The 27,990-nt window shown below is 49.1% G+C and overlaps 1 protein-coding gene across 3 annotated transcripts; it reads left to right on the top strand.

Annotated features, from left to right (window-relative positions):
* Positions 1–643: 643 nt before the first annotated feature.
* On the top strand, positions 644–23,671 carry CD34 (CD34 molecule). Of its 3 annotated transcripts, none has more exons than XM_043923458.1 (8): positions 644–818; positions 10,526–10,720; positions 11,321–11,574; positions 12,595–12,675; positions 20,582–20,720; positions 20,948–21,000; positions 21,306–21,470; positions 22,177–23,671. In XM_043923458.1, the coding sequence occupies exons 1-8, from the start codon at positions 740–742 to the stop codon at positions 22,360–22,362; spliced, it is 1,152 nt and encodes a 383-aa protein (XP_043779393.1). In that variant the 5' UTR covers positions 644–739; the 3' UTR covers positions 22,363–23,671. The 3 variants fall into 3 exon arrangements, with proteins under 3 accessions (XP_043779393.1, XP_043779395.1, XP_043779392.1); XM_043923460.1 differs by having other exon boundaries at positions 646–818; positions 11,315–11,574; positions 22,025–23,671; XM_043923457.1 differs by having other exon boundaries at positions 646–818; positions 11,315–11,574.
* Positions 23,672–27,990: the final 4,319 nt, after the last annotated feature.

A 27,990-nucleotide genomic window follows, 5' to 3' on the forward strand; every position in this document is an offset into this window, starting at 1 on the left:
TTTATGATGCTAGTGAAAGATCAAGCCATGTGAGAAAATAGGGCCGGTCACAGGGAGAAAAATAGAAACCCTCCAAATTAAAATAAACAAATCTGGTAAGGGGGAAAAAAGTGAACAACTACCGTCATTTACGTGTCCTGCTCAGGCTTGCTGCGTCGTTACCACACATCGCAGTCTGCATCAGGTTTAACACGGGGTACGTTTCACCTGGGCGTCCCTGTTTTTACCTGATTAGCAAAAATGCACACCCTTGTAAACTCAGGTCCTTACCAGTAGATTCCTTCTGCAAGATTGTTCTCAGCTTAAAACTTAAAAACCAATAAAAATAAAAAGGAAAGGAAAGGAGGGGGGTAAAAAATTAGAGGAAACCTGCCCTGAATACCTGTAAGACTGACACCAAGGGGTTAAAAGTTCAGTGGAAGTGAGCTTGAAGAAACTGGGGTCGCTCTATCAAGCTGAACAAGGCGTCCGGGGGGCCCTTACAAAACCTTTTTGGCCTCAACAGCGGCAACCCCGGCCTCCCTCCTAACGTCCTCCGCCTTTGGGACTAAGCGGGAAGCTCACGTTAGTGGCAGCCAAGGAGAGGGGCTGGCCGTGCCAGGACCGAAGAGGGAGGGGAGGGGAAAAAGCGAGTTTCGCCCACCCCACGCTCGGGCGGAGGGGCGGGGAGCCGCGCGTCCCGGCCGGGCCAGGCAGTGTCTCGCGCTCTGCGCATCTCTCCGGGGTCGCCGCGGGAACGATGCTGGGCCGCAGGGGCGCGCGCGCGGGGCGCGGGATGGCGCGGGACTGGACCGCGCTCTGCCTGCTGAGTCTGCTGCGTGAGTACCGGCCGCGCGCCCGGCCCGCCCGGCTGGGCGGCGGGGAGGGTCGGCGCTCTCCCGGGGGCAGAGCGCGCCGGGCCGAGGAGATCGCGGAACCAGGGGGACCCCCCCCGGGGACCCCCGCCCCAACCCCCGCGCCCACGCCCACTGCCGCAGCTCCTGGCTTGGTGGGACTGAGGCCGCTCCCACAGAGCCCAGTGGGGACCGGCCCCTCGCCTGGGAGTCGGTGGGGGTGGGACGCGACGGGAAGGGGACCCTCTGAGTGAAGCCCAGGTGTAAGCCGGGCGGTGCGCCCCAGGCCTCCGGGAGTCAGGCCAGAGACTCTTCTCTGAAATAAAGCGCTCTGGAGATGCCAAAGGTGCGCAGAGCGCAGAGCTGGAGCCAGAACCCCGGGAGAGGGGAGGAGAGAAGAAAAGGAAAGGAAAGGAAAAGTTTATAGCTGATGGTTGATTCGGAAAGCAAGCGGCGGCTGGAGCCGGTTGCTGGGAAGGGAGCGCTGGCACCCACCGACCACCTGGACGCCGGGAGCCAGAACTGGACCTTCAAGGAATGGGAGCGAAGCCCGCCTGCGACGAGATCCCGGGTCCGGGGTCCAGAGGTCCGGGAGGCAGGCAGAGTTAGGTGACATGGAGAGTTTGCAGTGAAAAAGAGTCCGTGAGGGTGCGTTTAAGATGGGAAAGCTAGGTTAGGACTCCTCCTCTGGGCATCCACACCTGTTTACCTGGAGAGAAGAGTCGGGTGAATGGAATTTGTTCTGTACTCTGCCTTTCTCTCCCCACCACAACCGCTCACCCCGGCACAAATTCAAGTTCATTGCGCTTGGGTTTTCTTTCCCTGCCCTGTTCTCTAAGTTCTAACTAGTGGACAGACGTGCAGACTAGGGGGCACTCCTTTGCTTATCCAGGCACTTCTTAAGCTCTTGCTGTCATTTCTGTTGAAAAGAAAAAAAATTGGTAGGCACGCAATCAATATTTATTTGTAATTGCTTTCATTTGGGGATAACACTCTCCGTCTCATCTCATGGAGCTTAGACAGATTTAAATATTGTAAGTTATTCTCTTGTTAGCTCCAGGTTCTGCTTCCAGGCCTCCAGGGCTCCCAGTTCCCTAAACTGCATCCTAAAAGCCACCCAACGTAGTCCCTCTGAGTGACCTGGGTCAGCCAGCCAGGCCTCTTATGTTGTCTTCCTTTGGGCCCACCCAGTTGGAGAGAGACTCCAGGCCGGGGGAAGCTCTGTTAGGCTCTGGGTTAACTTGTTTGGCGGACCCAGACATGCTGTTTGGGGCCGGGAGAAAAGGTGTTGCTCAGATGTTGAAGCCCTAGAATGCGGCATGGCCTTGGGGGCTGTCTGCACCTCACAACGGGCTGTGTTGACCGGCAGCTCGGATTCCTATCCGATGCTCCACGCTCCTTTGGCTTCACAGCTCATGATGACCTGGTCCCGGGCCGAGTGAGGCCCACCCTTTTCTTATTTCCTCAGCTGGCCAGTCTCAGTCTCGCCTTGGCCTGCAGCGGAGGGGATGGGAAAGCGATTTAACCTCTGCAGAACCCTGGGCAGACACACGGAGAATTTCAGCGTGTCCGCTTCGGGGATGAGCAGCGGGCCCTGGGTCCCTCCATTTTTATTTAATACCAGGAGTCATTTTCTGATATATTGTGGGGTAAATGAAATGAGTGACTATACCTTGAAATGCTAACGAGGGGACATTGCAGAAATTCTGTGGTATGCTTCCTGTGAACTTTAGGGAGCCACAGAAGGGAGGCCTGGAGTTTTCTCCTCTCCGGAGCTTTGTTCTGGGAAGGTCGGTTTTTGGTCCCTGTGAGAAGCTGTCTCGGGCTTGAACCGTCTCTGTTGGAGATGGGGCCACTCTGTGTGGTGACCAGAGGCAGACTGGGGTCTGACCTGAGTGTGTGTGTGACCAGAATCACACCTCCGGCTGGGAGGAGAAGCCTTGCAGGTATTTAGGAAAGCCCAGTTGTCAGGCCCAGGGTATCTGTTTCCTCCAAGCCCTCCAGGCCTGTCTTTCCTCTTTGTCCAGCGTGTCCCACCCCTTCACATTCCTCTTCTTCCTCTGGGTCCTTCGTGCCTGCTGACCCCACACCCATATCCTGTCTGGGGCTGTGTGTAAGAGGGGAAAAAAGAAAAGGGAAAAGAATTTTATCAGATATTTTCCGGAGGGGAGAGACTCCACCCTTGACTCGCTGCCACATGGAGACCTAGATGGAGCAGCCTTGGGACCTCTGACTAATTCCGTGGTCCCCAGCGCTCCCCCTCCTCTGGCTGGCCCGGCCTTTGCAAACGCAGGTTTCCCTCATCATGCCTGCTTGGCTGATAAAGGGAGCCTGGGCATCTTTTTCTTATCCCTTTGGCTCCACCTCCTGGGCCTCTCTGTTCACTAGTTCTCTTCTCCTTTGGAAGAGTCTTTGTCTTCCAAAGCTCAGGGCCAGAAAGCCCACACTGCAGCAGATAAATCAGGCCTAGTGTTCTTTCAAAAGCAAATCAAAAGGAGCAACAATTCCACTTCTTACCACCTCGCTGCCTGATTCCCTTTAGTTCCTGGGCAGGAGGGCGCAGGCCTGAGTTCATGGTGGGGTGGTTACCTGGCTCCACCTTAAGGGTGCCTGGGTTTCCCTCTCCCATTGACTTTGCTGGATGTCACTAAAGGGCCCCCGAGTGTGGAGAACTGAAAATCCGAAGGTATGGAAAAGGAATAAAACACCACCCTCCAAAAGAAAATGCTCAGAGTTGCCAGGGCAGAATTTCCATATTTTTCTGGGCTTTGACTTTCCTAATGAGAACATTCTCTTCCTTCCTCAGCTAAGAAATAAAAACACAGTGTCTACACTTTTTAGTCTCAAGGGCCCTCGACTTTGCTAAGGAGAAAGATGCATGCGTCTTGGGAGAATGCAGTAGAAATGAGGAGGGATATATACCAGGGTGTGCGTCCCAGGACATACACCCTGGAGCCTGCTAGAATGAATCACTTCCCTTTGGACATAAAGGAAAAGGCCTCTGGCTTCATTGGGAAGTCTGCTCCTGATTTAAGAGGGAAAAAACCGCAAAGAATCCACCCCTGCTGCCTTCCTGGAGAGCACCGTCTCTAGGTAGCCCGCTCCATTGTTTAAGAAAATGCCTTAAGGAGTCTTTGGTTGAGAAAACCTGGACCCTTGCACAAACCTTTGCTGGGCAGTGGCAGGCAGGAAGTTGAATTGCTGAGTGTGATAAAATAAAGTGGAACTTTGTATTTGATGAACCCAAGAGACAAAAGGCTAAAAGGACTCCAAGCCCAGGAAAGCATAAAGAGAGGAGGGAAGTGCCTGGAGCAATAGGGGAATGGTAGTGAGTGGAGGGTGGAAAAGACCTGGCTGGGAACATTCCTTATGGTGTGGCCCGGCTGTTTAGCACGGGAATGTCTAGTATCTCAATATTATGCTGTTGTCTCCTCTGGGGTGTGCTGTAATCTCCCTGCATGATCTGAAATCTTCAGGCAATTCACACTGGCCTTGTAGCACTATTAGTGTTGCTCTGGGTAGGGGGGATAAAGGAATGGGTATTTGGCGAGCCCGTGGCACACCAGTGTAGAAGGAGAACTCCTGCAGTCTGAGCACAGAGCTATAAATCAGGGGTTCCTGGAAATGATGGACATGGAGGAAGAGGTGACCGGGAGAAACGCAGGCCCCCTGAGAGAGCTCACGATATTAGGGTTCCCCAGGAAGTGGACGGGGTCCAAGACGTGCTATTTGAATATTAAAGGGGAGTCTCCAAACCCCGGGAACACTCAGGCCACAGACTCTCGGTTTACACTCACACCTCAACCCAGCCTCTGTAGCATAGGAAGGCATCAGCCTAGAACTTTGATCTAGTTACACATGACCCAAACCCGCCAAGACCCATAGCATGGAGGCTTCCTGAATGCTCCCAGGAACATGAGTACCTTGTTATCTCCCAGAGTCGTTTATTCTATTAAAGAAAAATCTTATGATTATTAGCTTTTTTTTTTTTTTTTTTGGTATTGCAGTGGAATTAGCCTTTCTGTAACTTCTAGTCATTGATTGCAATTCTGTTCCTTGAACTCTCGTAGAATTAATCTTTCTTCAGGACAATCCTTAACAACCTTTCTAGTCTGCCCCACGAGATTACAAATTCCTTGAGGACAGAGGTTTATTTAAACTCTAGTAACACTAACACCTAACAGTAGAAAGGTGTTCATTTGTACTCCCCACAGTGCTGAGTCTGGCCCTCTGCACATCACCGGTGCTTTGGAAAATTAAGAATGAATGAATCAGTGAAATGAATCTTGAAGAAGATTGTTTATTCTCTCCCCTCAAATTCTTCCTGTCTGGATCAAACATCACTGAATTTTTTTTTTTTTTTGCCTATAAAGGGCCAGATAGTAAATATTTTAGGCTCTGGAGTACATATGTGGTCTCTGACACATATTCTACATTGTTTTATTTTATAACACTCTAAACCTGTAAAAGCCATTCTTAGCTCACTGGCCAAACAGCACACAACCCGTGGGTCAGATTTGGTCCACCAGCACCAAGCACCAACCATTGATCTAGCTGGAATAATACTAAGCCTTCAACCATGTGACTTGGTTTCTAGAACTTTCCTAATTCTGATTATCCTCTCAAGGACATTCCCTTAATTAAGTAAATGTCCTCTTATAGCATTGAATGAGATGGTTCTATCAATACAGAGAAGTGGTCAGTATGAACACGCCTGATGCAGTTGCCATTCAACCCAAGTGCCTGTCGTGAACTCAGAAAGGATTGTGTTCAGCTCCTTAAGTTAAAAATAAACAAGTCTAAGAGACGGTTCCAGCACTCAGGAAATCTGCGATGTAACTGAGGTGACAAGACCTACACTCAGGAAACAGTGTATATGATCTTCTGCCAGATAAGTCGTGCAGATATATGTCTTAACGTCTCCTAGAGGCAGGAGAATATCCTATGTCATAAAGATAATCACTGTTTCTGGAGCACTTAGCAGACAGGCAATTGCTTTACGCCCCCTATCTCCTTTATTCCTCCAAAAAGCAAGGAGGAAGGGGCTATTTTTATCTCCATTTTACAGAGGAGGTATAGAAAGGTGAAAAGGCTTTCCATGGTCATAAAGCTAGAACTTGGTAGAGGAACCTTTCAACACAGTCCAAGTACAGAGTCCGAGCTCTCTGTTCTGGGGCTCTCCTATCTTCCCATCAACCATCAACACAGGCTGTGGGCTCCCAGCAGAGGCCAGCTTGTTCCTTCTTCCCAGCTCTGTATCTAAGATTTCCAAGATCTCCTCCAGGAAACTGCTCTCAGGTCAGGTGCTAGAACCTGAAAGGATGGGCAGGATGGGGCTGACTGGCTAGGAGATCAGAAAACAGCACCATCAAAAAAAAAAAAAAAAAAAAAAAACAGCACCACTACAGCTCAGAGGGCCTGTGAAAAACAAGACCAAATAATGGGGAAAAAACATCTCCTAAAGCACAGGAATTTAGTAATTTAGGCAGCAGAGCTTTCTGGATCTCTGAAGATTTGTAAACGCCCTTTAAAGTTTAAAAGAATTTTCAATATATTAATTGTAGGTAGAAATCTTTTAAAAACCTATTACATACGTTTCTGCTTTCTCAATGTATTAGGGGAAAAGGGTTTTAACTTTCAGACTTAGATGTATCCGGAAAATAATTTGGTTATGGTGTAACTCAATGGCATTGTTAATTCTTGTTGTTCAGCCGATAAGTCATGTCTGACTCTTTGCGACCTCATGGACTGCAGCTCTCCAGGCTTCCCTGTCCTTCACTATCTCCTGGAGTTTGCTCAGATTCATGCGCATTGAGTGTGAATACTTATGAAAGTGTGTATTTTTTATTTACTCTGACCACAAATGGTTCCAGACTAGTGTGGGTTTTAATACTTGTGTCTGGTTTTAATTTATTGCTGTTTATTCTTTTTCAGCTGTTGGTTCGCCTTGTTGTTTGCTTCTAGTAGTCCCTTACTAATTTTTAGCTTTGACTAGGATAGCAGATGAAGACGTTTGTTAGAATTCTGTGTCAGACAAGACTAATTGCCTCTGAAACAAGTACCTCTAAGTTAAATGCATGACGTTTACAACATAAATTTCGTGACATCTCTTTGGCTTCTTGGAATCCTCATATCTCTGACTGCCGGATCCCTTGTCTCCTTTTATCCCAAGTTCATGGGCTGAGATCAAGTAGGGTAGGTAGGGGCAAACAGGGTGCTTCAGGAGACACAGTTAATACAGATGGAGTGAGAGGTGAACAGCAGAAGATAGGTGTTCGTTCAAGTTTAACTTGTGGCATAATGCTCTGTTGGGTTGGGTAAGAGCCGTTCCTCCAGTTGCTAGAGCGAAATGGGGTGGAGACTTCATTGACCATCTCTTGGATTTGGCTGAGAGGCTGCTATGACTTCCACACGCAGTTGGGGATGAGAAGCTTGGATAAAGAAAGATCCGCCTTGGGTGGTCTAACGCCATGGGCATGTCGGGGAAGACAGGATAAACACAGACCTGTGGTCAGCCTTGATGCTTTTCATTGCGTTCCTCCAAGACCCATCTCTTCATGGGAGCACTAGAGAGGGAGCCCTAGAGACTGAAAACAAGAGCCGCCCTCCCCGACAGTCTCCCCGCGCAGCGCCTAGGTCAGGATCGACCCCAGGGCCCAGCCTTGCCTTCCCACCTTCCGTCTTTGTCCTGTCTCTCACGGGTCTCACGGGCTTCCCCACTCCGCCTGGACCCGGGGATGTGAACTGCGGTTAGGGGTTAGGGTTCCCTCCTCGTTCGCAGACGGCTCCTGCCACCTGTTCCGCCGTTCTTGGCGGGGGGAGGGCATGGGAGGAGGCCGCCCCAGCCGGGAGCCTGACCCCGTGGCTCAGGAGCCGCCGGGTGCAGGGTTGCCTCACTCCTCTGGAGCAGCCGCCTCCGCGCGCAGAACGGGCAGTGGGTCTCTCTTCACATCTGGAAAAGTTCAAAACTGTTTGTCTGGGTGAAGGAGGCCCCGGGGGAGGGGGTTCAAAAGCATGCTGTAACCTCAGCCAGGCCCAGATTTCGTTGGGGAGAGGAGAGGGCTGGGCCAGGCGGGGCCAGATGGGATTCCCAAGAATCGGTGTCCTGGAGGGAAGAGGAAACCAGAAGAAACGAGGGTGGGCAGGAGGAGGGATGTCAGGGGGAATGCCCGTGGTGCCTTGGAATGGGAACCTTGGGAGGACGGTCCTTCAGTTCAGTGTCCAAATGCTCCCACCACCTGCCCCCTGCGCTGAACTTAGACCTTCGGGTCAGATTGCTGAGAGGGACTTGTTCAGTCACTCAGTCGTGGCCGACTCTTTGCGACCCCATGGACTGCAGCACGCCAGGCTTCCCTGTCCTTCACCGTCTCCCGGAGCTTGCTCAAACTCATGTTCATGCAGTTGGGGATGCCATCCAACTGTCTCATCCTCTGTGGTCCCCTGGGAAAGATAAAAAGCAGCAGAAGAAGGGGATGACAGAGGACGAGGGGGACTGATTTAAAGACAAAACTACTGGGTCTGCTTCCCCATCTATTTTATTCTGAGAGATTCATTCCTCCCACCCCCAACCCCAGCCAGCCAGAAGCCCATCCTTTTCTCTCCAAAGTGTGGAAGATGCATCCTGATCCTTAGCAGTTTGGACTCCCTGACCCTCTTGCTGCTTCTACTCAAGAGTCAGCTAAGCCTTGGGGACCCCATGGCTCCTTGCCCTGCATGAATGACAGCATTGCCCCTTGGCTAAAACCTCAGTGATCCAGGTTCTTATCTCTGAAATGGAAATAGTAATACCACGTGTTCCTCCTCCTCTTGTGCCCCATCATTTTCAGAGAGGTGCTTTGTACTCAGCATGAGTACCAGCCTACCTGCAGCAGGCTGGGAAGAGAGGTGGATGATGCAGAATGAGACTTGACACCACCTTTGGGGGAAAATTCATTGCCTTGAAACCATTGCCTGACTGCTGCCTTGAGGCTGCGCAAAAGAAGAGGTGTTCTTCTGCACTGCGTTTACCTGGAAACCTCTGAAAAATACAGACTCAGATCTCAATCAGAAAAGTTAGAGACAAGCTTTAGGGTGCCCTGGGACCCCGGGGGGCCTTTCCTTGAGGATAGTATTGCTGGGTGTGAGCTCTGGATACCAAGCCTCCCTCTAATTGTTTCTAGGGCTCGAGCCAAGAATACAGTGGAGGCCCATATCCCATATATTATATGTCCAAATTCTTCAAGTTATAAATCAGGCCAATGAACTGGTAAATAAAATATCTTCTATCTTCTTAAAAATGTACCTTCATGGCCACCTGGAAGGCCAGATTTGAATGTAAGACTCTCAGAACCTTTGGGTTCAGTGTCACAGGGGGGCTTAGCAGGAAGAGACGGTCCCTGGCCTTTGCCCACCCTCTTCTCTTCTTCTTACCCAGGGCTCTGGTCCATACTGTAAGGGACCGTGCGTGCAGGCAAGGGACACCCCACCCACACGCTTGAGCTCTGACATTTTCCCTGCACGCTGGCTACCCTTGAGCTTGGAGAACATTCCCTGGAGCTGCAGCTCACCCTTGGAAGGTTGGACCAGGAGAAGAGGGCCATGCAGGTCCTCCAGTAAGCAAAGAGCCATTTGGGCAAGAAGTTCTAGGACTTCTGGTCCCAACACATGATCTAGAAGAGAGGATACACCTCCGTTGGCCCCATGGACTGCTCATGTTTTGGGAACAGGGAGGGTCCTTCCTGGACCTAAGGATGGCACTGCTGGGTACCATAGGAAACATGGGAAGGTTAAGAACCTGCAGGAAAAGTTTCAGAGAATAACTAGTTCTAGAAACATTATACTATAGCATTTGCTATCTCGTTGATTTCCCCAACAATCCAAGTAAGAAAAGACCCTCATCTAAAAATTGGTACACACACACATTAAATTACTGAATTCTTGGCAGAGCCAGAACCCAGCTGTCTGTCCCCACGATGTTTGATGAGAAACCAAGTCATATGCTCTCTAGTCCATAGGCTAGATTCCTAGGTCAGAGTTTCCCGAAAGAAATCTTGGGCTTGTGAGCCACAGTTCCTCCATTAAAAAAAAAAAAAAAAAAAAGAATAGGTTTTAAGGCCCTGAGGGAAAGAATGAAAGGATTTGGGTAATGGGGCAATCTAGGAAGGAAAGAAGATTTTTTAAAGGATAGCATAGAGCTGGTGTGAATCTAGTGGTTATTCTGAGTTAATAAATCGAACGGAGAGAAGGATACATTCAAAAGGAAATAGAGGTGCATCCTTTCCCACATTTTAGATCTTGGCAATATTTATTCAGGTGTAATTTGAAATGTTTCTATTTTACTTAGCCTATTATGAGCATTTCCTCATATTCTCATGCTGCTATAACTGTAGCATGTTTTCGTTTGCAGTGATTATGGTATGCTGAGTGCATATAACATCTACCCTATTGTAATTCATTTAGCTGCTCACAACTTTTCCCTCCTATAAATAATACTATGCTAGATGCTTGGTGCATGTGAACTTTTCTTTCTCTCTTTCCTTGGGAAAAAGTCTAGTGGGAAATTAGTCAACTGTCCAGGAGGGTGTTCTTGTTCTGCTCTGTTGCCAGGGGATGTTCTAGATGGATTCTCCCTCATGTCAAGAAACTGAATCATGTGCTGAATCATGTGATGCCATGAGTCATCAGGATGATCTGGGCTCTGATATTTCTTCTAGGTTTCTCTATAGCTTCTAAGGGATTCACAGATAAGAACGTGACTACTAATGACACAGTGCCACTCAGCCCAGGAACATCTTCACCTGTCCCTACAACTACATCCAACTGGATAAGTGTGAACTCAAGTACTTTTAGAAGCACCAGCCTCTACAGTGTCTCTCAGGACAGCAATGGGACCACACCCGTCACCTTAGGTAAAGATTTCTCATCTCAAGCCCCCAGAAGGATGCTGCTGGCACCTGGATAAAGCATTAGGATATTTGCAAACCACCCCTGCCCTCTATGTCCCCCCACAGATGAAAACATACAAGCTCCTTTGAATAACAGCTTGAATATCACACTTAGGGAACCCTGAAGTATGTTCTAGACCATTCTTCCTGTAGTGACAGCTCTCTCCAGTCAACGTCTGCGCTGCTTGTTCTGATCAGTAATTCTTGTACTCCTGAGTCCAGCTTAGTGATAAAAGAAGAGTCTATATCTTTTCTAAGTGAAGCAAACAGGGTACAGATTCAAATTGGGGGTCTTTGGTGTCTCTAAGGTAGACCAGTTTCCAGTTCAGTTTCAGCGTCTTGCAGGGCATTTCTAATACATTCTAGATTATAGCTATGGTTCCAACAGCTGACTGGAAATGAGTTGCCAAGGGTTTAGGATATGAAGTAATTTTTAACTCCCCAGATTCCCTTTTCTGGGTTGAAGTGCGAGCCTATGTGAATGAACTGAGATGTGTTTTTGTGTTTGTCTGTGTGTTTATGCCATTGTGCGTGTGTTCACACTTGTATATTGGTCAGTTCCAGTGTCTACAGTCAATTTCACGTCTACCTCTGAGATCCTCCCAGTCTCTGGAACCGTGAACTCTTCTGTCCCATCACAGACCTCTTTAGCCACCACAGTATCTTCTACCCTCATCAGCTTTGCAACTTCAGAGGCGACTTTGCAGCCCAGCATGTTTCCTGGAAATATTTCGGATTCCTTATACAATAGTACCAGCCCTGTGACTTCTTCCATTAAAACTTCTCCATCATTTTCTCCTACCCAAAGTATCATCAAGGTGGGTGAATTGGGCTAAAAATGACAGATTTCCCCCTCACTTCATATGTATGCAAGCTCTCTCCCTTCCCCTTAACCTCTGCTTATCCAAACCAATGAATTTTGATCATGTAGGAATTCACGGGAGAAACATGCAGCTTAAATATTGCTGAAAGGGAGAGAAAGGGGAGGAGAAGGGTAGCGTTTGGTGGCAAGACTGGTCTGTGCCATGGGTATAGTGTTTCTAGAAAGTAGAGTGTAAAGAGGATTCTCAGAAATCCATCCAGTGCTCGACGGTTCTTTCTTACACCTCTTGGTCTAGTCTTGGACCAAGGTACCACTTGCCTTTGGGCATGTTTGGAAACTGTCTTGCACTTAATGGTGCTGCTTTTCCCAAAATGTTTAGGGCGAATACTGCTTCCTGTCTGTGAGAGGGTTTGGTGGTATGCCAGGGTAGAGAGGCCGTGAGACCTAAGAAGACTAGGGGTGTTGGGCTAAACCTGCCTTGTTCAGTCTTGGGGCTTGTGGCTATCAACACCTTTCAGCAGGAAGAGTAAAAATGCAAGGGCGTGGAGCCTGCCAGCGGCATGGGAGACCTGCCTGGGTTCTGTGCTGAAGGGAGCCAGAATAGAAATCTGGAGAGTCCCAGGGCCCAAAAGGAAAATGAGTGTCACCAGAGTCTGCCTGGCCACCTCATTATCTGTTCCCCTGCAAGTGTGTAATTCACTGGAGGGAAAAACAGCTCCAAGGGGAAAGATCCTACCCTCTTGCATTTCTGCACCATCCAAGCCAATGTTTACCAAGATTGCAAATAGCTACTTGCCTGCAAGCCCAGGCTAGTAACTAAAGTTTTGACTATCTGATGTGTTAAGAAGTGAGGTGAAAGAAGAGTATGTCTTATAACTTTCTAGTCTCCTAACAGCATGTTTAAATTTCCTTTTTTTAAAAGCCTCTTTAAAAAGTAGCTCATAGAAATCAAACCAGAAAAGAGGTGGGGAAGAAATGATGCTGACTTGTTTACTTTTTTTTTTTTTTAATACAGAATGAAATAAAATGTTCCACAGTCAAAGAAGTGAAATTGACCCACAGCATCTGCCTGAAGCTAAATGAGACCTCCAGCTGTGTAAGTCAAACCCCCCTGCCCAGTCTATCCCCCTCCTTCTCCTCCCGAAATTACTTCTGAACCTCCTTAAAGTGAGTCTTGGAAGGACCGAGTTGGGTGGAGGCGGGGCAGTTTAACATGGACAGGCTGCTTTGAATACTGAGCTTTGGATTTAAGGGAGTAAGAGGCCCCATCTGGTGGACAAAGAAGGCAAAGATGATTTTATTTAAATTTACTTTTCCCGTTCCTCTATTGTACTATATCGGCTTCTCAGGTGACTCAGTGGTTCAGAATCTGCCTGCCAATGCAGGTGACATGGGTTCCATCCCTGAGTCGGGAAGATTCCCCTGGAGGAGGAAATGGCAACCCACTCCAGTATTCTGGTCTGGAAAATCCCATGGACAGAGGAGCCTGGCAGGCTACAGTCCATGGGGTTGCAAATAGTTGGATGTGACTGAGCACGCACACGTGCATATTGTAATATATAGTCCGATTTAGGTTTGCTTTTATGTTAAGAAAGTCCTTCAGGAAATATAAGCTAGTCACCTAAAAAATCAATTTATTTATTATTATTTTCATATAACTCTTTAGTACAGAAAGAATTTTTTGCTGTAAATTCTTCATTCTCCATATAACCAGTTCCCGTAACATTTAATATTTACTCAGTGATTCTCTCCTTTATTGACTGGAGTTCCCCCTTTAGTTTGTATTAAATTTTTATGTGCCCTGTGCCGTGCTTAGTCATTCAGTCGTGTCCGACTCTTTGCGACCCCATGGACTGTAGCCAGCCAGGCTCTTCTGTTCATGAGGATTCTCCAGGCAAGAATACTGGAGTGGGCTGCTTGCCCTTCTTCAGGGGATCTTCCCAACCCAGGGATCGAACCCAGGTCTCCCACACTGCAGGATTCTTTACTGCCTGAACCAGCAGGGAAGCCCAAGAATACTGGAGTGGGTAGCCTATCCCTTCTCCAGGGGATCTTCCCGACCCAAGAGTTGGCCCGGGGTCTCCTGCACTGGAGGTGGATTCTTTACCAGCTGAGCTACCAGGGAAGCCCTTATACTTTTATACATCAACACTTTCAATATCTAGCCAAGTAGATCTTTGCTATACAAAGACCTGTGTATAAGGTCTTTCATCTATTTTTTAGAAAAATTTTAGAAACAACAAGTCAAAAAACCCCACAAGACCATTAAAATTTTAATTGGAACCGCTCTGAAATCTCACTGTTTTTTTTTCTTCTGATTTTCCTCTGGTATTGTTCTGTGTCTTTTTATTTTTTTAATTTTTAAAATGTTTTTTCCTATAAGTTTTATGGATTTCTTAAGATTTGTTTATTATATAGATTTTCCACGATATATTCCAGTTGATTCTTTCTTGTATATTAGAACGTTCATTGAGTTTTTTATATTTATCTTGGGTCTAGCCATTTTCTTTAACATGCTTATTAATTCCAGGAGTTTTTTTAAATGGCTATTTTTCATTTTTAAGATAAACCATCATGCCATTTCTCATAACATGTTGGTTTTCTCTTTCTGTGTAGTAGTTTCGCCTCTTCTTTCAGTTTCAGGCCTTATTGCGTGGCAGACTGTACAGCATGGTATTAATTTTTGATGATGATAGCAGGTCTCCTTGCTTTGTTTCAGTAAATCCAGTTTCCTGACAGCAACAATATCCTGGATGAAAGATGGGATGATAGGAAGAGTGATATTTACTTACAGAAAAAAGCATTTTCTTACAAGTTGGGAACCCATTTAAGGGAACCATCTATATGACATGTGACATGCATGTATTGGAAAGAGTCTGGGTAAATACTGTAGTCTGTAGAGGGTGTTACGTTACTTATTTTTGTCTAATTTGACTATTGGTATCTTGTGGTTATCAGCTGGGTCATTCTGACTCACAGGTCTTCTAAAATAATACCTAAGAAAACTATTTAACTTACAGTTTTAAGAAACAACAGAAATTTGAAAGACAGAGGTTCAGGCAATGGGAATAGCTAAGTGCAACTTGTAAAGTAGTTAAGCGTGAATGTACCGTGTGTACACGTTAAGATTCTGTGTTTCTGATGCTGATTTTAAACTCATTTAAAAAACATTTTTTTTCCCCCAACAGTTTGCTAATTATAGACCAGAAAAATGATCATCTTCTCTCTCTCTCTCTCTCTCTCTGTATTATCTTGGCTGAGCACTTATTTTCCTGTGCATCACAGTGGTCTGTGCCAGAATACTAATTCTTCGTACAAACGATTTAGAGCTAATCGCACACGATTTATTCTAAATGTCTGTCCACTGCTCTTCAAAGTTCACATTTAACGAGGGTCATCCTACAAGATAAGTGCCAGAAACTTACTGCTGCTCCAGAAATAACTGCGTTTACTGCGCCGCAGTCTCTCTCTCTCTGTCTGAGGCCTTTACTGTCTAACCTACTTTGTGCCACAGCTGAAAAGATCCGCACTCTACTGTAATTTGGGAAGAATCTGGGAGTAGGGATGTGGAAAGATGGTAATTCCTCCAATATCCTAAAGAAGGCTTCTGCGCTGCCCGTGATCAGTCAACTCGATAGCAGCACCTCTGCAGTGCTGTTTTGTCTTTTCTTTTTTTTTCTTTTCCTTCCACCACTGTTGACCCCTCTGTCTTCCTGGGGTTTCCTCTTCCCCAGCCCTCAAATAGCATTGCCTCCTGTTTTCCTCAGTCGGAAATCATTCTTCCAGAATTTTGGGCCACAGCTCCTGTTTCCGATTCCTTTTCTGTGAGTCCTACTGTGTGCCTCTCTGATAATCAGCCTCTGCCCCAAAGTGGTGTGGTGCCTCCTGATTTTCCTTAGGTTGCTTTTGTACCTTGGGCGTCAGAGGGCCTTATGGCCCTGGTTCTCATCGAGGGGAAACTCAGGCCTAATGAGAAGCATGAAGGACATGGGTCCCCCTAACATCACACCCTCGAGTACTTATGTACTGCTGTCCTGCTCTTCCATCTAATGTGTTCCCATAACAGAAATAGGCATTGTTTCCAGCTCTCCAGACACTCATTTCACACTGACAGTAAGGATCCAGCCTGTTAGCTCTTGCTATGGGATTACTGGGCCTGCCTTCTGTACACGCGTTCTCTAGACATTTCTATCCCAGCTACTCTCCTTTTGCTGCGGTGCTTCACCTCTAGATAGAGGTCACCTACGTCAGCCAGAGGACAGTAATCCCATCCTCTTGTCAAGCAGCTGTTACTACATCTCAGAAGCCTCATTAGCAGAACGTATAACCCACGTCTGACGTTCATTCTCTCTGCTGCAGCGTCAGGTTAATTTACTCTTTGGTGGTTGTGGTTTCCCACATAGTTTCCAGAATGTAAGCTTACTTTATTCTGGAGTGTGTGTGTGTGTGTGAGTTGCTCAGTCATGTCTGACTCTTTGTGACCCTGTGGACTAGGGCCTGCCAGGCTCCTCTGTCCATGGAATTTCCCAGGCAAGAATACTGGAGTGGGTTGCCATTCCCTTCTTCGGTGGATCTTCCCCACCCAGGGATCGAACCTAGGTCTCCCACATTGCAGATAGACTCTTTACCATCTTCTTTATCAGCTGAGCTACCAGGGAAGCCCTTATTCTTATTTCATATCTATTGATCCAGGGGAATCTACCAAGGAATCATTTTAATGGTGGTAAAATATACATAGGATGAAATATACCATTTTAAGTGTGCAGTTCAGTACTGCTGAGTACATTCACCTTGTTGTATGATTAATGTTTAGAAGTTTTTCATCTTCTAGAACTGAAACTCTCCACCCATTAAACAACTTCCCTTCCCCCCCCCCGCCGCCTTCTCCCTGATAACCACTATTTTTTCTCTCTCTATGAATTTGATTATTCTAGGTACCTCATGTGAGTAAAATCATATAGTATTTATCTTTTTGTGACTGATACATAATCACTTAGTCTAATGTCCTCAAGGATCATCTATGATGTAGCATGTGTCAGAATTTTCTTTTTTAAGGCTGAATAATATTCTATTGTGTGTTCATATCCAATTTTATTCATTCATTGACCTATGAACACTTGGGTTGCTTCCCCCTTTTGGCTTATTGTTAATAATACTGTTATGAACATGTTTGCTCAGATATGTCAACACTCTTATTTCATTTCTTTCGCTATATCTCCAGAAATTGAGTTGCTGGATCATATGGTAACTCTATTTTTAATATTTTGAGGAATCACCACACTCTTTTCCATAACAGCCGCACCATTTTATGTTCTCACCAATGGGACACAGAAGTTCTAGTTTCTCCTCATGCCCACCAACACTCATTATGTTCGATTTTTTGATGGTAGCCATCTGATTGGATGTGAGGTGCATGTGATTGCCATTTCCTAATGATTAATAATGCTGAGCATCCTTTCATGTGCTTACTAACCATTTGTGTGTCTTCTCTGGAGAAATCTCTATTCAAGTCCTTTGCCCTCCAGTTTGTCTTTCAGAACTGCCTTTCTTTAGAAGCACATATGTTTACAGGCAGAGATGATATTTACTCATTTAGCTCACATCCCCCTTGCTCTGTCACATTTACTTCATTGGAGGCAGGCTGCCTGCAGATAATGTCCCCCAGCCCGTGTCTTCCTTGCCTTCTGCTCAAACACTAAAGGTCAGTTTCCATGCAGAAAAAATAACTTGCAGATGGGTGACTGATGAAGACAGCGTGTCTTCTGGAAAGAACCTGAGACCTGGGACACCCTAACTTTTGGTCAGCTGCCCACTTGTGTGACTTGTAATGGGTGCTTTAATTATTCCAGTCTCTATATGAAAAGAGGTGTTTCAGCTGCATTGTCAAGCTCACACCAAAGTCGATAAAATACTGAGAGAGGGGGAGGAAGGGAGAAAGAGAGGTGACTGATCTTAGAGTCTTAACATTGGGTAATATCTTAAAGTTTAGAAAAATACCTGTCCCTTTCTCCCCCTACTCCAATATTTAATGTGCTTCTTTAACATGCTGAGAGTCTTTGCAAAGTTTGAGAATGTTACTTTAGAAAACTTAGGTGGTTTTATGATGATGATGATAATTGGTTTTATAAAATATCATGTGCTAGCCAGCGCAGTTAGGGGTCCATAGTCTGATTCCCATGAGCAACATGGTGAGACTGTGGCCTCCTCCTGCCCACTCTCCCGTGATGCCTGCCTGCAGCCTCTCTTGGGGGAGGATGTTTATTTCAAGCATCCGGAGGCGCATTGTGCTTTGTTCAGGATCCACCTGCTTCTGTCCAGGCCCAAACACAATTCAGTGATGCTGTTGGATTCCAGAGTAGGAGGGAGGCTGGCTGGCCACTGTTATTCCCCTGAATCGAGTCCAGGAAACTAAACAAGGGGCGGGGGGCCCCTGTGTGGAAGTCAAACCACTTGGGACCTTAAGACGAAGAACAGCTCACTGAGTTCTTGTCTCTCTGGCACTGTGCTCTGTGCAGTCTGGGTTCAAAATTGTTTAGTGTGCACCCACTTCCCTCCCCCTACTAAGAAGCCTAGCAATCTAGTCACAGAGAAATGATAATAGCAGTAAGGCAGAATGTGATTCAACATCGACGTGTGGATTCTAGACGATGTGGTCTGGGAGGTGTTGCTTCAGGACAGCTGCCATTTAACCCGTGCCCACTTGGTTCCGAGCACCTTGTCGGACGCTCTTCACAGAGCAGCCCTCCAGTCTCCACCCCTGCTGAGTCTTCAGCGGAGCAGCCTCACTCTCAGATGAGTTGTACGACTTGCAAAGAACCTAGTAAATAGCAGAGAAAGGACAGATACCCAGTCTGCTGGAAGACAGGGACTGGCTTCTTTGAGGAGGTGAGGTGGAATCCAGTCTTGAAGGATGAAATTCCAAGGGGCAAGGCCATGTGCTTCATTCCCCAGGCAACCCGTATTGCGAAGGCTGCCGGCTCATACGCGCCTGGGCTTCCTCCGGGTGGCACCCACTCTCCCAAGGCCCTTCCCCAGCTTCTCCTGCATACATTCTATCCATTCTGTGAGGCCTATTTTGAGATGTTTCTGATAACCCCGAAGCAGGTGTGTGCCTGCTTACCACGTGACTAGCGCTGTCAACTCTGAAGTCTCTTTGTGCCTCAGTTTCTTCATCTACAAAATGGGGAGAATAGTCTCATAGAGTTAGAACCAGTGTCTGAGACATAGGAAGCGGTGTCTATCTTCATGGCCGTGCGTACACACCAACAGCTCTGACCGTGTGGAATTCATTGCTAGCCCCGCTCCACACACAGACCACACACACGACGCACGCAGAGGGATTCACGCAGTCCTGATCACCACCGGAACAGCTGAGTCTGATCGAGGCGGAGCTTCTTAGGACTCGGCACACTGAGGAGGTGCCTCCTTGTTAGGCTTGTTTAAGATTGTGCAGGAGCCCCATTCCCCTGCCTCTCTTGGGAAAGAGACACATGTCAGCCCGAGACAGCTGAGAAGCCCAGAGTCATCCAGGCAGGGAATTCCCTCCTCCTCATCCACAAGGTGCTCATGGGGTAGCAAGACAAGTCCACGGGGACGTGGGCCCAGAGAGGAAGGAGACTGCTGATCACATGCAGTGCGGTGCCCAGACTCCCCACAGCGAATGCTGTTGTGAGGAGCTCCTATCCTGGGACTTCCCTGGAGACCTGCCTCATCAGGAGCCGTGGCCTGAGGACTCATCTCTCTGTAACCTTGGCTCCTGGGGACCTTCTGAGGTTCCCACTGGACTCCTCTCTTCTGTGATCCGGAGGTTAGCTCACCCTGCTGTCTGGCCTCCCCAAAGCCTTGAATTCCAGCTGGCAGAAGAAAGCTGGGACGTGAGGCCAATCTTGACCTTGCCTTGTGCGGGAGCAAAGGAGCCTGGGTTTCACTGCCTTGGGCCACAGCAATAGGAAAATACCCAGGCTGCTTGCCAAGCTGGGAGGGCCCTGTGGCCTTGCCCCCGGAGCAGCGCCGCTCCGCAAACAGGAAGCTTTCTCCTCCACGGAGGCTCAGCTCTGATGCCCCTCACACGCCCCAGCAGTTTTCCCCTCACAGGAAAGCTGTCAGAGCTGCTCAGGCATTTCCTCCCCCGCCATCTGCCATCCGGACAAAGGAGAGAGTCTTGGTTTTGATTCCTTTTCTGGGTAGAGCAGGCCACTCCCTTCAGAGGCTGCTGGAATAAATCCTAGAAGACTGAGGAGGGGGAACAGCCAGGGCTTCTAATTCATCCCTTTCCTGGGACTTGTCAGAAGAATTGTCAGAGTCTGTCTCCTGAGTCTGAGTGCCTGACTCCCGTGGACCAGTCAATCAGCAACCTGGAGCGACCTGTCCACCTCATGTAAAACTGGGTTCCGTGTCTCTAGTGGGGACAGGGAATGGAAGACTAGACAAGAGCCCCACTTGAATTTGAGCCATGCTGTCTGTGAGACCCCTCGGAGACTAAGAGGGAAGGGACGAGGATCTATAGTCATAAATTTGTTGCATCTATAGTCATAAATTTGTTCTCTACTCCTCACCTCCCTTGGGTTTTCTGTCAATATTTGGGCCTCTTATAACCTTGAAACAGAGGGTTTTATCTTCATTTGTATTGCACTGTTAATATTTTGTGTTATTGGTGATTTCTTTTGAACTTAATTTGGATAGTGTATATTTACATGGGCAATCCTTCAATAAGGTAATAGTTCCTAAATTTGTTCTCTGACATTTTAGAGCACCGGCTAAGACCACCTTTTGGTCTTGGAAAATTTTGGAGTTTGTTTTTTTTTTTCCTTATCATGTTTTTGCACATATGAAGTTTGCAAGATTTTTTTTTTCACTTGGAATTTTAGGGGGAAAAAAGGATTATTTTTGTTTTGAGGGTAACAGTGTGACTTTAATCCGAATTATTGCCTGAGCCCCCAGATACAGTGCAAAGGATACCAGCAAGCTCGTCTCCTGCTCACCACTTTTCTCTGTTGTCCCAGGAGGAGTTTAAGAAGAACAATGAAGAGAAGCTGACCCGAGTCCTATGTCAGGAGGAACAGGCCGAGGTGTGCTCCTTGCTCCTGGCCCAATCTGAGGTGAAGCCTCAGTGCCTGCTGCTGGTCCTGGCCAACAGTACAGGTAAGGGACAGGTCTGTGCTGAGGCCAAGAGGGGGACAGGCTGAGGTTAGAGGATGCTGGATAGAAACCAGGCATCATAGCTCAAGGGCACAGGTGCGGGGGAGCAGGGCCGTGCTGAGTTTGGGAAAGACCTTCCTGAGATCTACCCTCACCATCAGAACATCTAGAACAGTGCAGGATGAGCTGTTCCAGCTTCTAGATTCAGCATACTCCTTTTCTCATTCCAGAATGTTCCAGCAAGATCAAACTTCTGAGAAGGCACCAGTCTGACCTGAGAGAGGTAAGTTCTCGGAGATGAGGGGTCTCAGGGGAGAAAGTAATCATATTCCCCAGACCTACCCTTCCTACCTCTCCACCCTTCTCCAACAGTCTTTGCCCTTCTATCTTTGGAACAAAAGTTCACAGTTCGACTTAATGAAGAGATACCAGTCTTAAGTCCTGTTTAGAACATCCCTGAGGTCTATGTCTCCTTGGGTCTATTCAGCGTTGAGTCACACAGAGGGGTCTAGTATGGGCTGGGCTCCTCTTCTAGAACCCACGTTCCACAAGTGGAAGGCTCCCTTTTTTCTACGTCTTCTCTTCAAGATGGGCATCCAGGACATCTCTGAAGAAGATGTCAGCAGCCACCAGAGCTATTCCCGGAAGACCTTGATTGCACTGCTCACCTCGGGGATCCTGCTGGCCGTCTTGATCACCACGTGCTATTTCCTGATGAACCGCCGCAGCTGGAGCCCAACAGGAGAAAGGCTGGTCAGTTCTGGGCTCCAGGGCAAAGAAAATGAGGAAGCTAGGTCTCCTGGGGAGGTCCATGAATGTCACAGAAGGGGAGGAGAAATAGCAGAAGAGGTACTTCTGTGCAGGAATGTGTGTGCACACACATCACTGTATGCGTGGATGAGGAAAAACAATATATAATAGACTGGGGAGGGGGGCATGAACTGGGGCCCTGCTCCCCACCCCCATGGTAACAGATGGTTTATGTCCTCTATTTATTGTTTTCCCTGGGATAGTTTAGCTGGGTACAAACCAGAACAGGCAGCTAAAGCAGCCACTTCTCTGCAAGCATATTAAAGCCCCACGGGTACCCAGCGTCTCACAAGACGGGGACGTGTGGAAGGAAACTCGACTCTTGAAGTGGTCTAGCGGAGGGTGGACAAGGCCAGGGCTTGCCTGTTGGTCTCTGGCCCCTCTACCTCCTCTGGGGAGGTTATTCCACCCTGGGGACGGCCCAGTTTCTGGCGCGAGTTGGCTCTCAAGCTGCCGTGGCACGGTGAGGTGCCTCTCCTCTGTCCTTTCTCCTCTAGGAGCTGGAACCCTGAGCGCTCTTCAGGAAGAAAGGAGCCTGCACTTGCAGCTGCAGCCCCCTCTCCCCTGCCTCTGCCTCTCCTCTTCCCCCTACCCCTCCTCTTGCTCCCGTGCTTGCGAGATAATGCTCCTTTATTTATACACCATCCAGGGGGAAGACCCTTATTACGTGGAGAACAGTGGAGGCCAGGGCTATAGCTCAGGCCCTGAGGCCTCCCCCGAGGCTCAGGGAAAGGCCATTGTGAATCGAGGGGCTCAGGAGAATGGCACCGGCCAGGCCACCTCCAGAAACGGCCATTCAGCGAGACAACGTGTGGTGGCTGATACCGAACTGTGACGTGGCTGGGGAGGGGCGAGGCCGGGTGGGATCCGGGGGAGGAGCCCCTCCCTGGGTCTGAGCGCTTGCGGCCTCTGCGCTGGAGCGGTGCCCCCTCACCGCCCACCCTTTCCCACTGCACACACCCACGGAGGCCGTCCTCGGAGCCCCGCCCTGTACCAGGCCGAGGGGTCTTCCGGCCCTCGACACATTCAGCTCCCTGCACCCACCTCCGGGCTGCTCTGAGGAAAGGTGTGATGCGCACAGCCAGGATGCTGAGAAGCTCCTCGGGGGTGGGGGTGGGGGTGGGGGGTGGGGGGGTGGGATGGTCTTGCAGCTTCCATGCGGGGGGCCCCTTTCCTCCCCTTCCTCTCTGCCTCATTATAGGAACTCCCAGGGGAAAGCAGGGGCTTTTCTGGGCTGTGACTTCGTCCCAGGAGGTGTTACCTTTTCCTGTTTCTTCCTTGTATTTTTTCTTTCTCTACTTTAGGAACACCAAAGCAATCCCTCACACTTGCCCCTTTGTACAGAAAATCATGCCGTCTTAACCCGTCTCCGTTATCCCCCTCTGAGGCACTGAACGTTTGCTCATCAGCACCCTCTTGCTCTCTAAGTTCCCCGAGCTCCAAGGTAACCCCCCCCCCCCCCCCACCTCTGTGGGCCGAGGCCTCTGCAGCTTTTCTGGCTGAGCCTGGAACCAGACTCCAAGTTTTAGAACAACCTCCAGAGTCTGTGTGTTTGGAGGACCTGGTAGGGATACATGTGGACACGTGTTCCCACTCAAAGGGCAGAGGGGTGAGGGCCCACAGCTTGGTCCCGGTCCCTGCAGGGCCACACGGAGCCTCTGCTTGGGCTGCTGTTTCTGCCAGCGGGTCAGAGTGGACAGGACCATGGGACCAGATCTCTGAGCCAGGCCTCTTGACCCATGCGCTTGGAAGGAAGCCGTTTGCTCTGAGGCTAGGTTCTGACTTTCACCTCTGTCTTGACGGCCTCCTCCCGTCTCTCCCTGACTCCTGGGTTGAGCTGTGGCCTCAGTCTCCCAGCAGACTCCTTTCTATCTCTGTCTCCCCAACCCTGGACCCTTTCACCGCTCTGCACCCCATGCAGTCAGGGCCCCAGGACATCTCCAGAGGACCCTCACCACAAGCCACCTTTTCTGCAGGTGACCCAGGTCCTCGTTTGTTGTTTTTTCTTTTTCCAGAAGGGTGAAAAGGGATCCTGATTTCAGTGGACGGTTGGAAATAGAACTTTCCAGAGATAGGAAGATGGGGTGGATTTTTTGTTTTGTTTTGCCTATGTAAATAATGTAATAAAGTGATACTGAAACACATCTGTTCTGTGTTCTATGCCAGCTGGGTTTGTCTGAAGACCAGAGCAGAGGTCTCCCCACAAGACCTAAGGGGACCATGTGGGGACATGGGGGGAGGGGCTGGCCATCTCAGGGTACCAACCAGGATGCTGCCTTTCGTCTGGGCCTACTGACTGCTCCCCTCTCTGGCGGGGAGACAGGAATGCTCTCAGGGAAGCTGATGCTCCTGGTTGCAGAAGGAAAAGCAGAGAGAATGCTGACAACTTAGGAGCCACGCCCTTCGTGAACACCTTCTGAGAAGAGGCACATATGCAAAAGATGCCAGGCCACGGAGAGGAACCAGGGCCTGTGAACCCTCAGCTGTCACACCATCCCTGCCCCCAGGTGCGGGCACAACAGTGAGGGACAGTGTGGGAATGTCTTTCTGAGAGATCTGGCTGCCAGCCCCTGGAGGGGGTGGTTTCCACCTCTGCATTAAGACAGCAGCCTAACTGCAAAACTATCCGTAAGCCCCCACCACCCGCAGAGCCCAGACACCCCCAGCTCCACCCAAGCCCATAGGAAGTGGGGGAAGGGGAGCTGTCGGACAGTCAGGACCTTTGGGAAACGCTCCCAATTGTGTCAACAATGGCAGCGGCGGCTGGGGCCAAACAAAGGATCCTTCCAGGCTTATCTGGCCCAGGCCAGACCTTTCCCCTCAGCAGCACACCCCCCACCACTTCCCCCTTGCTTTTCTCCCACTGCTCTAACCAGACATTCCTCCCCAGGACTCGGGGAGGCAAACGGAGGAAGTGTTGAGGTTTCCCTAGAAGGTGACGGCTGGGGGTTGGAGAAAGGGAAGACGGTTAATCAAAAACGTCAGGCTGGCCTCTGTCTGGTGACACAGCCTGCCCTGGGAGTGACTGGAGGAGAGTGAGGCCAGGTAAGACCGGTGGACAGGGTACAGACTCCCGGGAAACCAGGAGGAGGAAAGGCAGCTGGGTCTTTGAAACCCCTACAGCCTCAGGCTCAGTTCAGTTCAGTCGCTCAGTCCTGTCCGACTCTGCGGCCCCATGAACCGCAGCACGCCAGGCCTCCCTGTCCATCACCAACTCCCAGAGTCCACCCAAACCCATGTCCACTGAGTCGGTGATGCCATCCAACCATCTCATCTTCTGTCATCCCCTTCTCCTCCTGTCCTCAATCTTTCCCAGCATCAGGGTCTTTTCCAATGAGTCAGCTCTTCGAATCAGGTGGCCCAAGTACTGGAGTTTCAGCTTCAACATCAGTCCTTCCAGTGAATACCCAGGATTTATCTCCTTCAGGATGGACTGGTTGGATCTCCTTGCAGTCCAAGGGATTCTCAAGAGTCTTCTCCAACACCACAGTTCAAAAGCATCAATTCCTCTGCGCTCAGCTTTCCTCACAGTCCAACTCTCACATCCATACATGACCACTGGAAAAACCACAGCTTTGACTAGATGGACCTTTGTTGGCAAAGTAATGTCTCTGCTTTTCAATATGCTGTCAGCCTCAGGCTCAGCAACCTGTAACAGTACATTACCCTGAGTTTGTCAGAATGTGTAGGCTTCGGGAGCCAGCCGTGTGTGTGTGTGTGTGTGTGTGTGTGTGTGTGTGTGTGTGTGTGTGTGTGTGTGTGTGTGTGTGTGTGTGTGTGTGTGTGTGTGTGTGTGTGTGTGTGTGTGTGTGTAGGGGACAGCGTGGGGTGGCAACTAGTTCTTGATGCTGGACAGCTTGCCCTGAGGGACTCTGCTTTCTCGAAAAATCAGAATCCGCCCCCCCCCCCGCCCCTCACGCTTTGCTTTGGGCATCTTGGTGTGGCAATGGCTCCACCTGCTGGCCACGCTGAGCTCCTACCGCTCAACGGGCTTCAGTTCAGTCGCTCAGTCGTGTCCGACTCTCCGCGACCCCATGAACCGCACCACCCAGGCCTCCCAGTCCATCACCAGCTCCCGGAGTCCACCCAAACTCATGTCCACTGAGTCAATGATGCCATCCAACCATCTCATCCTCTGTCGTCCCCTTCTCCTCCTGCCCTCAGCCTTTCCCAGCAGCAGGGTCTTTTCCAATGAGTCAGCTCTTCGCATCAGGTGGCCCAAGTACTGCAGTTTCAGCTCCAGCATCAGTCCTTCCAGTGAACAGTCCTACCGCTCAGTTTGGCTCAACTGCCTCCATGTTGGGTTTCTCTCCCCTGCAGCCCGACCCTTCAAAGAGCCTAATCCAGAGGATTCTACACCTGAAGCTCCTTTAATTATAGACAGTGACAACTGGAAGGCATTTCAAAGATATTTTCAAGTCGACAACCTATGGCATAGTTACAGACTCAGGCCCTGAGAGGGGAGGTAGCTTGCCCAAATCACCTGGAATTCAGAAGTCCTGAATCCAAAGCTTTCCCCACTCTTCCGCTGGGACCTCAGGGTTCCTGCAGTTGAATGTCCTGAAGCTGGTGAGGGCAGGGTCAGGATAGGTCTGGGGCTTCATGTCTGGGCATTTCCTCAGGGGGCGCTCTCCCAGGTCTGAGCAGCCAAGCAAGTCCCCAGGCCTTGGTTCCCTCTGCTCTGCCTGCAGTCAGCCCTGGAGAATTCACCCTGGACTGTTACATAGTTCACTGTGGAAAATGGACCTAGACGTATCTTCTGCTAGATTTTCATTTCATGGATAAAGAGGACTGTCCCCTAAGCCTGGATATATGTGTTGGTGACAGGGTGGCCCCCTGGTTTTTCCCTTGAAAACGCTTTATAATAATGCAGAATAATTATATATAGAAATAAACTGCACAGTAAAGGTAACGTGCACCCCCAAACCATTCCTCTTCCTCAGCCCGTGGAAAAATTGTCTTCCACAAATCCAGAAAGGGCTGGGCCCACTGGACTGCAGTGATGGGATCAAGAATGGTCACAGCTGGGAGCAGGGTGATAATAGTGGCGGTAGGGAGACGAAGTGGAATTCAAAAGGACGTTTTGAAGGTAGAGTAGGTAGGACTTGCTCCATCATTTATTCCTTCAAATGATAATAACAAGAATCATTCAATCACTTATTGAATACTGACTGTATCAAAATTTAAATAGTGTGTTTTTGGTTTAGTAGCCACAGAACCCCTATGCAGTAGGTACCGTGATCTCAGGAAAAAAAATGGAAACTCCCTGAGAGTAACAAGGACCATGCTAGGGACTCGGTGGCAGAGGCAAAGATGAACAGGATGTGAGTTTGCACTCGCGGACCTTTTCTGGCCCCGCGGTGCCGCCTACTGGCGGGATCCTAGGCCCCCAACCGGGATCAAACCCGCACACCCCAGCCTGCAGTGGAAGCATGGAGTCTTAACAGCTGGACTGACAGGGAGTCCCAAACCCACAGAGTTTTAAATCTTGGGGCAAATACAAGTGCATTCAAACAAACAAATAAAAACAAAGACAGAACTTCCCCGGTGGTCCGGTGATTAAGAATCCGTCTGCCAATGCCGGGGGACGCAGTTTCAATCCCTGAGCCAGGAAGATTCCTCGTGCCAAGGGGCAGCTAAGCCCACACGCCAAAACTTCTAAGCCAGGGTCTAGAGTCCGTGAGTCTCAGCTGCTGAGCCCGCAGGCCGCAACGACTGAAGCCCTGGGCTCCGCAGCAGGAGAAGCCGCCGCGACGAAAGCCCTGGCAGCAGAACAAGGGGTGGGCCCTGCCCGCTGCCCGCTGCCCGCTGCCACTAGACAAGGTCCGCGTGTAGCAATGAAGACCCAGCGCAGCCAAAATAAACAAACGTATGGCAGAGAAAAGATTAAATGAAGTGCCGTGTACCCAGAGGCGGGCGGGACCCCTTCCAGCAGGGGAGAGCAGGGGCTGGCTGGTCACGGCGAGGCGATGTCTGAGTGGGGCTGTAAAAATGGGTGAGAATATTTGAGGCTGAGAGAAATGCATACATATGTGTATGTGGAGGTGGGGATATAGAGAGATAAAAGGTCCTTTCAGAACACTGTCTTCTGGGCCTTCCCTGGCGGTCCAGGGGTTAAGACTCTGCTTGACCACTGCAGGGTCTTCGGAGTCTACCTCTGGTTGGGGAACTAGTAGCTCACCAGCCCCATGGCACTGCCAAAAAAGAAAAAACAAAACGAAAGACTGTGTTTTCAATCTTATGGTTACCAGAGGGGCAGGGGGGAGGGATAAATTGAGAGACTGGGACTGACATATACACATTAATTGTATAAGATAGATGACTGGTAAGTCCTTGTACAATGAAGTCAAAGTGCTAGTCACTCAGTCGTGTATGACTCTCTGCAACCCCATGGATGATAGCCCGACAGGCTCCCCTGTCCATGGACTTTTCCAGGCAAGAATACTTGAGTGGGTAACCATTC

The sequence above is a fragment of the Cervus elaphus genome, chromosome 14, assembly GCF_910594005.1.
Source record: "Cervus elaphus chromosome 14, mCerEla1.1, whole genome shotgun sequence".
Classification (NCBI taxonomy): Eukaryota; Metazoa; Chordata; class Mammalia; order Artiodactyla; family Cervidae; genus Cervus; species Cervus elaphus.

Bases quoted from the DNA above. Each gene is read 5' to 3' on its own strand.
- CD34 (XM_043923457.1), top strand. From the start codon at position 740: ATGCTGGGCCGCAGGGGCGCGCGCGCGGGGCGCGGGATGGCGCGGGAC. The intron at 819-10,525 runs GTGAGTACCGGC...TATTTCTTCTAG, and splicing joins CTGCCTGCTGAGTCTGCTGC to GTTTCTCTATAGCTTCTAAG. The intron at 12,676-20,581 runs GTAAGTCAAACC...CTGTTGTCCCAG, and splicing joins TAAATGAGACCTCCAGCTGT to GAGGAGTTTAAGAAGAACAA.